At 48.0% G+C, this 12,199-nt stretch overlaps 3 protein-coding genes across 3 annotated transcripts; 1 reads left to right on the forward strand and 2 right to left on the reverse strand.

Moving 5' to 3' along the window:
- Positions 1–4,243: 4,243 nt before the first annotated feature.
- GIQ15_01295 (calponin homology domain-containing protein) lies at positions 4,244–6,268 on the reverse strand (the record flags this gene model as incomplete). Its single annotated transcript, XM_033548712.1, has 2 exons — positions 4,244–6,023; positions 6,102–6,268. 2 exons carry the CDS (start codon positions 6,266–6,268, stop codon positions 4,244–4,246), a joined length of 1,947 nt encoding a protein of 648 aa, XP_033409663.1.
- A 385-nt stretch (positions 6,269–6,653) lies between these two features.
- On the forward strand, positions 6,654–7,368 carry GIQ15_01296 (uncharacterized protein; the record flags this gene model as incomplete). The annotated part of the gene is made up of 3 exons (XM_033548713.1): positions 6,654–6,726; positions 6,784–6,900; positions 6,971–7,368. The coding sequence occupies 3 exons, from the start codon at positions 6,654–6,656 to the stop codon at positions 7,366–7,368; spliced, it is 588 nt and encodes a 195-aa protein (XP_033409664.1).
- Positions 7,369–8,812: 1,444 nt separating this feature from the next.
- On the reverse strand, positions 8,813–10,663 carry GIQ15_01297 (wetA; the record flags this gene model as incomplete). The annotated part of the gene is made up of 1 exon (XM_033548714.1): positions 8,813–10,663. The coding sequence occupies one exon, from the start codon at positions 10,661–10,663 to the stop codon at positions 8,813–8,815; it is 1,851 nt and encodes a 616-aa protein (XP_033409665.1).
- Positions 10,664–12,199: the final 1,536 nt, after the last annotated feature.

Genomic DNA, 12,199 nt, shown 5'->3' on the forward strand with positions numbered 1-12,199 from the left:
TGGTCTCTCGTTTCTCAAGCGGAACCCTGTCTCCTACAGTGACATCCGCACAGAATTCACCTGTAAAATGAGAAGTACTTAGCTAGGGTCTCACTTCACCAGAAAATGGAGGTATTGCTGGCTTACCATCCTTGGAAAGAATTTATGACTCAAGTTGCCTTTAGCAACAAGGTCCGGGGAGGAGGTCCAAGGAGCTGTATCATCTCCGCCAGGTGTGCTCGACCCCGATATGATTGAGACTCCGGGTCTTGGCCGCTAAACAAAGATCCGCCCTCAAATACATTCCAAATCTGTAGGGGTCAAGGTAAGTATTCTGGAACTTTGCGGCAACCAGCCTTTTCGGGCTTATTAACTTACCATACATCCAACGTTCCAGATATCAACGCTATACGTCCATGGGACCTCCAGAATCACCTCTGGTGCGCGATAAATATCGGGCTGGATATCTTCCAAATGCTCTATGCCGCCGGGCATAGCGGAGCCAAAGTCACAAAGGATTGGGGCACCCCATTCTCGGGGTGTTCCGAGTTCCCGGGACACGTATATTGTTCTTCCATCAAGCTCTTTCCTTGGGCAGGGAGCTTGGAGCTCACTTTCCATGAAATCATTGAATACTGTATCATCGGCGATACCAAACATGATATTGTCGGCCTTAAGGTCTAACAGGACACATCGGTAAGTCACTGGCAAAAGTTGAACACGACCGGATTGAAGAGCATACCGGCGTGTATGATCTGGCATTCCGTATGCAAGTAATCCAATGCCAAAAACAAGCGCTTGAGCGTGAATGCCAGAACTGGCGAAGGCAGTCTCTGAATTGGGTTGCGGTGCAAAAATGTTAACAAACTTTCCCCTAACGGAGGATGCACCAGGCACCGATGTTTATCTTCAGGCCCATCAATATCGAAAGAGTCCAGTAACGATCGAACAGCACGACGGCCTGGGTGACTTTTCGAGCCACGCTCTATACGTTGGTATATCTGAAGCTCCTGATCTAACTGCTGTCCCATGGATGTAGACCTGATAAAAACTTTAAGGGTAACATAACGACGGTAGCTAAATACCAGGACATAGGCAGGTCAACTCAGACAGTTAAATTAATAGGTGGCAGAGTTTTCTTACCTCATGTCTCGCGCGAGCCACACGGTCGAGCTGGCTCCAAACCCGAGCTTTCCCACAATCTGATACTGGTCCTGGAAAACGTCCCCTATCCGGACAGGATAGTACCGGGAGGCTACATAACCTAGCATAGTCTCTTCTTCGATTTTCTGGCTCACTGGTATCAGTGCAAAGTTCGAATTCGAGAAGTCAAGTGGTCGCCATGCCCGCCCCAGTCGAGGGATGGAGCGAAGGAGGGATTGCAGCATGATCTGTTCATATAGAAAAAGAGAAACTCAATATGGAGTACTTGGGATTGGATGAACGGGAAAACACCAACGAAGGATGACACCAGAGAAGGCCATTAGCTAGTTACATCACATGACATTCTCTGCTGAGAGCGATGAACGACTTGCTGGCAAGCGCAGACTTGGTTGTCCCTTTGATACGTGTCGAGATACTCCGTATATACTCAGTGTGACTTAAAGAAGTAAGATTAAAGAAAGGGGCGATCCCAGACCGAGCCGCCCTTTGCGCCATGCGGCTAGGAAACTTTAAGATGGAAGTAGTTATGTTTTGTTATGGCTATATCTATACTCCGTATATGCATATAGATTTAACACCGCACCGTTATACACAAGGTATTCAATAATAGTTCATACTTCATCAAGGACATATCACAGTAATCAACCCATCTGTCTAAATCTTATTCTGGTTGGCAAATCGTTTTTGACCGAACCTATACCCTCACCACACCTGTAAACGCGTTCTCCATTAACAGTCTCTGGCGACGCACCTATCGTCTTCCCCTTTTGCATCCCATCCCACAGCTCGTAGTCAAAGTCAAAATCCAGCTCCCGCACTGTAAACACCAACGCGAGCTTTATCTCAGACAAGGCTAGTTCCTGACCAATGCATTTCGTGTTTCCCAGTTCAAACGGGCGCCAAGCATTCTTAACAGGATATAGATCATGGCCCTCTGGGACTAAGAAGCGATCGGGTATAAATTCCATCGGACGAGGCCACAGGCCAGAATGGATGTGAGTCATTGTCGGCATTGTTTGGATGAGACAGTCGTAAGTCGGATACTGGATGCCGTCGAGCGAGAAGTTGAAGCTGGTACTGCCCTGGCGAAAGGTATTGGCTAAAGAGTGGATTCGTAACGACTCCTTGACCACTGCTGTCGTGTAGTGTAGTTCGTTTAGCTTATGCGGGCTTTGTTGCAGGACCTTGTTTGCTGATTTTGGGTCAGGGCCTAGCACTCGGTCGTGTTCGGTGCGCAGTTTTTGAAGAATGTCGGGATATTTGTTGATTTCGTAGAAAACCCAGCAACTAAGGCAGTAGTTAGAAAATGAGGGCTTTTTTTGGGCTTGAAGTTGAGGGAGAAAAGAGTGATAGATATCTAGAGAATCTAACATGGTTTGAGCCGTGGAATCATGACCAGCAAACAAGAACGCTTTCAGGTTAGCGACAATAATATCCATTAACTCGGGTGCGGGCTGCAGTCCGCTTTCTTTTAGAGGTTTGATAGCTAGGTCGATCACCGTTTTCTGATTCTTCGAGTCAAGAGCTTCGCTGAATCGCAGCTGTACCTGCGGTAACAGAATACTTCTCATTATCGCGGTATTGTACGATACCACACGTTTGAATCCGGGAGTAAGTCGTTCCAGCCTGTTTTTGATGTTCTTTAGTTTGACACGAGCAATCAAATTTCTTAAAGCCTTGAGCAGTGGTCCTGGTCCACTTGTTTGCTCATGGAGGTGAAGGTCGCTATTATCCCGTCTTTTGTTAGCGAAAAAAAAAACGGGCTCTTACTTGCCGAACAACAGCAAATATAGAGACTTACAGGGTAAATCTTGCAATAACGTCAAAAGTCAGAGCAATAGCCCTGTCGTAAAATGTAAACATTTTACCCCATTCGTGGCTGTCCGGGTTTGCAGTGTCTTTCAATATTTGGGCAAATATGGAAACTTCCTCCAGGATGGCAGGCATATTTTGAAAGACGTTTCTGGATGAAAAGCCTTGGTTCAGTATAGCGCGCCATACTTTATAATCCGCCATGTTCATTGATATCAAGTCGATCCCGTCCGTCACCGGGGTCAGCGCCCATCTGAACATCTCATGCCTCGGTTGAGGTGATTCCTGGGTAAGTTGCGAGCAGAGCTCAGGTGCGATAACCATGATGATGGGCTGAGCCATAAAGGGCCACACATCAAGATATATCAATGGCGGGCATTCTTTTGCGGTAGGAAAGTACTTCTGCCAATTCTGAACTATCTCCATCGACGTATACGAGACATGAGCATCGCGTGGTAGCCCTTCTCTTAAACTCTTCAACAACGGAAGATGGCCAAAAAGTAGTGAATATGGCTCAATAACGGGCTGTTGAAGACGTTAGCCCATTCCGCAGTTTGAATTCGAATATGCAAGACCTGCAACAAGCAGTCTGTTTTGTTTTGGTATTCAGATACTGGGTAGTACCTACGAGCCCGCTGGCTTTCATTTTGTAGAATCTCCGTCGAGTTGAAATAGCCCGGGTCAGAAAATGCACTAGCAATGCTGTAACCACAGCCAGGCCCGTGGCAAGCACGAGATTGGGCGTACTAGATGCGACGAGCATCTTGATCAACCGTCACTGTTTTTAGTTTCTGAGGGGATGGTAGAACACTCCAAGTGAGCGCACGTCTGTCTCATCTGATCGAGCCGGTTCAGCAGTGGGATTATACGTGTATTTATCAATTGTGGCCCCAAGGGAGAACCGCTCGAACCTCCGCAGAGCCGGACCTATCGAGTTCAAAGTTGGCACAAGGATAGGCCCTTGTAACATGCGGCTGAGCAGTCTTGAGCTCGAGCCTGTACGTAAAAACAAGTCCTTCTTGCGTGGCTGTGCAGCTTCAGGGAGTCACCATGATAGAACAAAATTATCTTTGTACAGCCAGACAACATTAGCAAGGTTCTTGCGAACCGTATATCGATAGGAACTTCTCTAACATGAAAAATAAATAGACATAGACTGGGAAATCCGTTCAATCATTCTAGAAACCGTTACAACACACGTTATCGTTTCCTTCTCCCCTCCCATCCTACACATAAGCAGCTCATATCCAAATGCCCCGAAATGTCGCTATAGAGTAGAGTGACATACCTATCGTGGCGGACGAGGCCCGATTATCTGCCGTCTTGCACCGAATCCAATTCCAGTTCCTGATTTATTTTGGCTGTCTCCTCCGAGATATCCATATTGATGTACATCCCATCCGCCTTCCCCTGGACCGCTACCGGCAGTATTAACACCCTTCTTGACTGCATCCTTCGTTTGCTGCTGGTTTTCTTCCCATTCCCGTTGCCGTTCACGCTCTCGTTCCATCTCTCTCTCAAGGAGCGACTTTGATGCCCACCCGCCAGCGCGGGTCTTCTGCGTAGATTCAACACGTCGTCTGTTTTCTTCGTCTACTTCAGCCGTAGATGAGAACTCCGGTGGGCGGTATGTTACCGGCTTTTGAGACGTAGGAGCAGGGTTATTTTGCAAATAGCGATCCGTGCGATTCTTGTTAACGTAGTTGGCAGGATCCGGCAGAGGGCGAGGTGAAGTTGGCGAGTTCACCTTTCTCGGTGGCATTGCAGGTGGAGTGGGAAGATCACGAGGTGGTAGCGATGGAGGCGGGTTTGCTGTTGATTCGTCCTGGTTACGTACATTCCATTCGCCTCGGAGTAATCGACGTTCCTGTTCTTGCGACGATAAATCGTAGCTCGGCTTCTGTGGAGTATGGCTTGGTCGATTGTTATCTGGACGGGGGGAACGAGCTAGAGGGCTGGCTTCTGGTTGAGGAGACCCGCGTAGAGCAGCCAGCTCCTGGCGTTCAAGCTCATACCGCTGTTCTCTCTCTTTTGCCTTTTCGAGTTCGAGCTCCAATGCCTTGATTCGCTCACTTTCGCTCGAGGGAGCAGCTTTTGATTCATTTAATGGAGCGGCTACCCCTCGCGAAGGCCGCTGGGCAGTTTGATATTGGCTTAGGAACTGACCATTTAACCTAGCATCCGCGGCCTCCCGCTTATGTAGTCTCTCCTTTTCCATTCGTTCCTCCAAGTCTTTCTCCTCTTGCTGTCGGCGGGCTTCTTCTTGCTCCCATTGGCGCTGTTCTTCTTCCCATCGCCTCTTCTCCTCCTCAACCTGCTTTCGTTCTTTTTCTCGTAGGATCCTTTCCTCTTCTTCCCAACGTTGTTTTTCTTCTGCCTTTGCACGTTCTTCTTCAGCCTCCCGATGTGCTCGCTGACGTTCGGCTTCCTCTGCTTGTATTCTTGCCTGTTCCTCTTCTTCCTGTCGTCGTTTCTCCTTTTCTGCCAGGCTAGGTACAGCTGGACTAGGAGTGGTAATCTGTCGCCGTGCACCGAATGCTACGCCGAGATTGCCTTGACTTGCGCCTCCTATGTATCCATATTGGTGGATATTCCAAGCAGGTGCTGTGGTGGCTTCGTCAGCCTTACTACTCCATGCACTGACAGTCTTTGCAGGAGGCGAGGCTGGACCACTTCTGCTGGACGGGTTTGTGGGACTTGCTCGTCCGATATCACTGACGTTGCTCTGTCCGCGGGACCGGGAGTATGGAGCACCAAAACGCCCTCCCTGGCTCGATCCACTCATTTGAGGGCTCAATGCACCGTTCTTGTTTTTCCCAATTGCGCCTGGGAACCTAGAAGGCTGGATAGCATATGCTTTGCGGCTGAACGCCCCAAGACACTGTAGAACTTGGGCAGGGTCTTTCGCCTCGTAAAGGTCGACCGTAAGGAATACATCGTGGGGAGGGAGGTTTAGAGGAGCCCTTTGACAAGCGTGTAGGAAATGAGATATATTTTCCATCTGGACGAATGGCATATTTGATTGTTTGTATTTCACGCCTGGAGGGCCTACCGCAAGATTGACCAGTCTAAAGGTTGAACCCAAAATTAGAAAGAAATATTTATTTATATATATAGAGACCTTACAAAAATAAACCATGACTTACCTGCATAATGCTACTCCATCCCTCAGCGCTTCGAGGAGGTCGCCATTCGGAAGTTTCTCCTGCAGCGTTTCTTCAATCCAGGTTCGCACTTCATTAGCTGCCTGAGGGGTATATTTCGACAGTCGCATGTTGCGCAGGTCCCTGTCTAGCGATGAAACCGATGCCATCGTGCCGTGATTCAATAGCTGAGCCTGTTGGTATAGCGACGCGAAGGGTGGGATGGCCGGGTTATCTCAGTGGGGTAGTTAATGCAATAGAACGTTTGACATGACCTGGGTCTCGGTGGTAGAGAAACAATCAAATTGCTCCTAGTGACAGAGACTTCAGAAGGAAGGATATCTACAAAGTGTCTGCGCGGAGAGCGACGGGTTGGATGTGGTAAGTATGTTGAAGTATGTTGCGGTGACGTATCTCCCTATAGATTAAATATCCTCCGCTTAAGGCTGAACAAAAAGTTCCGCCACGCAGCCTTCCTCAGCCACAATCTTTAACTACGCTCAAATTAACAGTTTAACGGCAATGACACGGTTACGCGCAGTATAACATCCAGACATGAGTCCGATAAACAGTCTCTGGTTCAAATGGAAGAGCCTTAAACTCCCATGGCGGAAGATGTTCCTTGTCGGTATGGGCCATTCTCAACCGAGCCAGCCTCAAATCAAAATCTGACATTGCAATGTAGGGAACGATCTCGCGGGCAACACGTACTGGGAATTCAAAGATGCCCTTAAACCCGGACGGTTTCGACGCATTGTTAAAGCCAGTCCAAAGATACACTATGCCGATGTCAAAGTGTCGCGTAAGCTGACCTCCCCATTCCAGTTCAGCATGGTCAAGAGACGGTATAGCTAACGGCCGACGATGGATAGCACAATGGCATCAGTGGCTTCGATACGTTCGACCCGAGGCGCCGACCATCGAAGAACAGCAGCATGAGCTCCTACGACAACAAAGGATGAAATACCTGGCTCAGCGTGCAGACGAACGATGGGCAAGTAAACCGTCATTCCTCGACACACCACAGCAGCAACCCCCTCCAGCGTTACAATCACACGAACCATCATACCATACTACGAGACCGAATGCTGCCGGGAAAGAGGAGGCTACAGCTGGGCATAACGCTGTTGACACGGCGGAAGGGCTGCAGGAACAAGGCCTCGACGCAACGGGGAGTAAGAAGGTCAAAAATCCCTGGGACAGGGCAGTCGGCGGACCTAGCGAGAACTGGCAGCCAGAATCTTGGAATCCTAGCGTTTCGAAAAGATGATGCATCGTATGAAACACATACTACAACACCAGCACTACGTTAACTGCAGATAATCGGCTTTCATAACCGCCTGCCGTGGCATTCCTACAGCATGAGGGACGAACGATAACCCCTACTGCATTCACTAGTCTCAAGAAGGCAGGTGAATAAACCCATTTGCAAATATACCCAATCCCTTAGGGATCTAGCATCCTACCCAACCTCTAGTAAAATATCATATGACCTACCCTCTGAGCATTTTCCGTTTTGCTATACTATCAACTCACTGTTTTCAGAGTCCGAAATGACTTCCTATTCCGTTGTTTGGAACTACTTTTCTGCCTCGAGCCCAAGGCATCTCCTGGATAAAGATATCCAACCAAATTTTTCATCTTTTCGTACGTATCATGGAGCAAGATCTGTGGATAAAGGAATAGATCAAGACTCGTCGCACTTCGCTTTACTGGGGATCCAAGTGTTTCTGAATCTATTAGCCTACCGGCCTAATGAAAGGAAACTTAGGACTCTATCTTATCTACAGCCTCGCTCATTGCTCTTTTTCACGGACCAAAATTGGGGTTGAATGACTATCTTTAAGTCGGTGGAGTCTGGTCCCCTGTTCAACCATCTGTTTATGATCTGATCATCAAAGAGCCCATCTTCCCGTTGATGGACGCATGCAAGTTTACCTCTATACGCCCTCCTCCACCATACCATATTATGGGGATCTGATGCAAGCTATATATGGCTATATATGCAGGCGGCAATGCGCCTGTTTTATATGCAGTATGCACAGGGCATGTTTCAGTTACATTCTTGTTGAACCGTACTATGGTGTCCATGGATAGAATGGTGTTTTTTTTTTTTCAGTAGCCTGGGAGATAGCCAAGATCTATCAATGGCCCAAATATAGATGAGCTTTAAGGATTTAGAATCGGTCAATATTTCTATTTGATACAGAAAACCTACAATAATAAGGACATACCCAAATACCTTGCTAATTGACAAAGTTCCATTTTATGTAAAGGTCGAAGGGATGTAGTTAGGAGTGGGAGCTCTGTAGAGAAACTGCTACACAGCTACCCCGGCCTCCGAATAATTTCTGAATAGACACATATTATAAATTAACGTAGTTCGTATCGTTCATTTAAAAGCTGTTATCGGAATCTATTTTACATTATTTCAACGTAAGGCAAAAATGCTGAGCACAACAGTGATCCGTCCCAGGAATGTAGATAGCTGAATAGGATCAATTGGAGGTAAAAGGGCAAAGGGCATAAGTCGAAGGAAATGTGTAACAAGCAGATTGCCAACATGCAATGTTTAAACCCCAGAAAAAAGGAGAGGTACAATAAAATAGTGAAACGCTTGTGTTTGCTAGAAGTAGTATTAAAACATCCCTATATACATGAAAGGGCAATGCATTAAGAAAAGGAACAAACGCCAAATGCATATTAAAAAGGCTTTAGCAAAAAACAGCCTCTAGAGCTTCGACGTCGCCGCCTGCTCTTCGGACAGCCATCAACGCAGCTTCGGAAAGCTTTCTTCTCTTATCACGAGCTTCTTGCTCGCGCCTTGCTTTGGTCTTGGAGCTTCCACTGGGAGCAACCCCTGATAGTAGCTTATGACTATCTTCTGGCGTAAAGTTAACGAAAGATACGTTCTTAGCCGCTTTATTAATAACATTATTGCAGTTAGCGCTAATGCTAGAATGAGTAGAGGTGTTGGATGAAGTTGCCTTGGTACATTTCGTGGCTTGACCAGAGAAACTAGCCGCTTTTCGAGAATGCTGTCCACGGCGCTGGTGTGCTGGAACGTGGTATCTGGACTTCGGCGATTGTTGCGGGATCGATCCTGGCGTCAGTCTCCTGCTTATTACTGGGGCCGACCGAGGAGCCCCAGATATAGTTGGTGCAGAGTGTGATATTGGAATGGAGAGGTGAGAGGTTTGGATGGGTGGGGGTTGATGGGTTCTTTGATGCTGCGGTGGTATATATGGAAGAGACGAGTAGGCTGGTGTCAACGCCGCCTCAGAACAAGGCAGTGGAGGAACCGACATGGCCGGCTCCTGGATAGAAGTGGTGATTTCTGGTGAAGTTGTATCCATGTGGATCATGAGGCCAGAACTCTGCATTGATTCTGGAATGTGGATAAACCGCTGGTGTTGATTTCGAAAGGGCATAGGGGTTGGTGTCACAGCCGAGGAATAACTTGCGTGAGGAAATGGCGGTTGCACGTTTGTATTTGAGATAGCCTGAGACGGTGCTGTCGTCCACCACTGCTCTGACTCATGACGTTGGATGTTAGGCTGGGAGCATTGGAAAACAGAGATGTCGATGGGCTCTGAATGCCACGAATTCATGGAAGGCACGTCGCATGGCTGGGATCGCAGTATTTGTCGTGGTGGAGGGGGAGGTGGTGATGTATGGCTTGGTATTGTAACCGCAATCGCTGAGTCCTGATACCGCTGGCATGATGGCTCAGAGCTATCACTAGTAGTCGGTATGGGCGGGCTGTGTGCCGTGTGGCTCATCAAGGTCGAGCTATATCGTGGTGTCGACATGGGTGTATTATTATCCAGGGGTGACCGATCGGAGTCTCTGCTCACGGTTGAAAGGTGTGATAGACTCTCACGCCGGTCCAAGGCCTGCGAATATGAAGCAGCAGCATTTGACGCCGAGCAGCCTGGAGACTGGACCATCTGCTGGATCCCGTAGTTCTCCAGGCGTTGATGAAACCAGTTGTCCTGGTAAGCCATAGTGCCACCGGGGGAAGGCGAGGAAGTGGGTGAGAGCGTGGGATCTGAGAACAGGTCGACCTTTCTCGTCAGCACGGTAGATCCATTTGATTTATGGTGGCGGGCTTCTCCTGTTACAGACGGTAGGTTGTACTTGTATATTTGCTGCTGTTGCATCCAGTTCGAGGCAGTGGGCCGCGAGGGACGGTCAGCGAGATGCTCCTTTGGATCCTGAAACAAAACCCCGGAATCAACATTGAAGTCGTCTTCTATTGCTAATAGCCTGCTCGCGTGGTCAAAGGTGTGATGCTGTGTTGAGTCCGCGTTTAGACCTGGCCCTGAATGAAGCGATGAAAGGTTATCATCAGTCCAGCGCCGGGTAGGTAGGTTGCCACTCTTCATCAAGGATAGACCTGCATGAAAGGGGATATCAACATCATATGAAAATGCTGTGCCTTTGTTGGCCGTGCAACTGGGAGACTGCATCTGATCATGGTGGCCCAACGTGTTACGGAACGAATCATTTATCGGGCCTGAGAAACTATGGGCTTTGTCTTCCGCTTGCGTCCTCGATTCCATATCCCTGGGTAAGGGCATCGTAGATAGGTATTTTTTTTTGATTGGGCGAAACAATTATTATCTCAGAAGGGATGGTCCTGCAGGTCCTGCAACAGAACGGTTGGAACAGTTCTGGGATCAATATCTAGAACTCGCAAAATGATGTCGAAAAAAAAAAACCTGTGTGAGCGATAAAGGACAGCCCCGGGAGGTTCCTTTTTTTTCTCCTTCCCTCTATGGCGGGGCTTCAGTCAGTAGTGGATGTCGAAAGGTGCTTCTATTCTGAGTGAGACAGGATAAATCGAGAAGCAGAAAGGGGAGCGGATATGCAGGCTGGATGCTGCGCGAGCTTATAATAACTCAGGTGCAGTGACTTATGGTGAAATGGCCGTGAACAAGGGACGCAGCAGCGCCATACCATTTCACTTCACCGATGTTCCAGGTTGAGGTATATAAGTCTCTCGGCGGAGGGACACCGAGGAAGATATCCAGATATATAAAACCAAGAAAAATGGCACAAATTTGGAAAGCGTGTGAGCAACCAAAGATATCCCTAGACACAGAGGGAGATTGGATGAAGATGCACAAGACCACAGAGGTTGAAACTGGTTATCCCATGAGGAGCCGTTGAGCTATCCATGCGGATTTTGCAGGAACAAAGAGCAGAGCAACGTTTTAAAGTTGGTATAGAAAACAAAGACCGCACAGTCTTCGAGTGTCTTGGGAGCACCTGATTTCCTGGGAGATTTGAAAAAAAAAAGAAGAAAAAGAAAAAGAAAAAGAAGGAGAGATAGGTATAAGCTTTCACAGGTGGGAAATAGTTTCTTTCAAGAGCTCTTGGGGTTATATATTATAATAAACAAGCTCATGCTCCCTACCGCAGCACGGGTCTTGAAATGGCAGGTCAGGAGATAAAAAAAGAACAATACTACATGAACTTCGGTGCTAAATGCCCGAGATGAACACAGCAGAGGGCTTGGTGCTGCGGTAGTAGCCTGTAGGTCGTTTGTACAATTATATGAGTTGATACAACTCGAGCAGCCCGGCGGTCGACCTGTCACGATGCCCCGTCGGTTGGCCCTTCAGCTGATGTATGTGGTGGCTGCTGGCGGGTAACGGGACGTCCTGGGGGGCTACAATGCCCATTTTTGGTGCTTCAAGTCAAGACGAGCTCTTATCTCATTTCCTCTTAGCGATGAGAAGACCCATGGTGCCGGGACAATAAGAGCAACGTTGATAGGATTGCCAGTGACGTGCTATACGCACTGTCCGATATTGATTCGTTATCATCTTTGTGCTCCTTTAGCTCCTTGGCCAGGTAAGCGGGACATTGATTCCGCCAGCCAGCATCGCTATCACTTCTGGGCCATGGGGCCCCCAAATAAAAATGGTAGACGTGGGAGCGCCATCTAATGCATCTAGCTCTCCTGGAGCCGCCTTGGAACAATGAGCCAGCAAGTGAGGATATGAGGATTGTCCATAAGTCTGTTATTTTTGTTCTGTATCTCGTTCCATTCGATGATCAAACAAAGGCTTCCTGTTAATCATCAGTGTGAA

This window comes from Arthroderma uncinatum (genome assembly GCF_011692745.1).
Source record: "Arthroderma uncinatum strain CBS 119779 chromosome Unknown scaffold1, whole genome shotgun sequence".
Taxonomy (NCBI): Eukaryota; Fungi; Ascomycota; class Eurotiomycetes; order Onygenales; family Arthrodermataceae; genus Arthroderma; species Arthroderma uncinatum.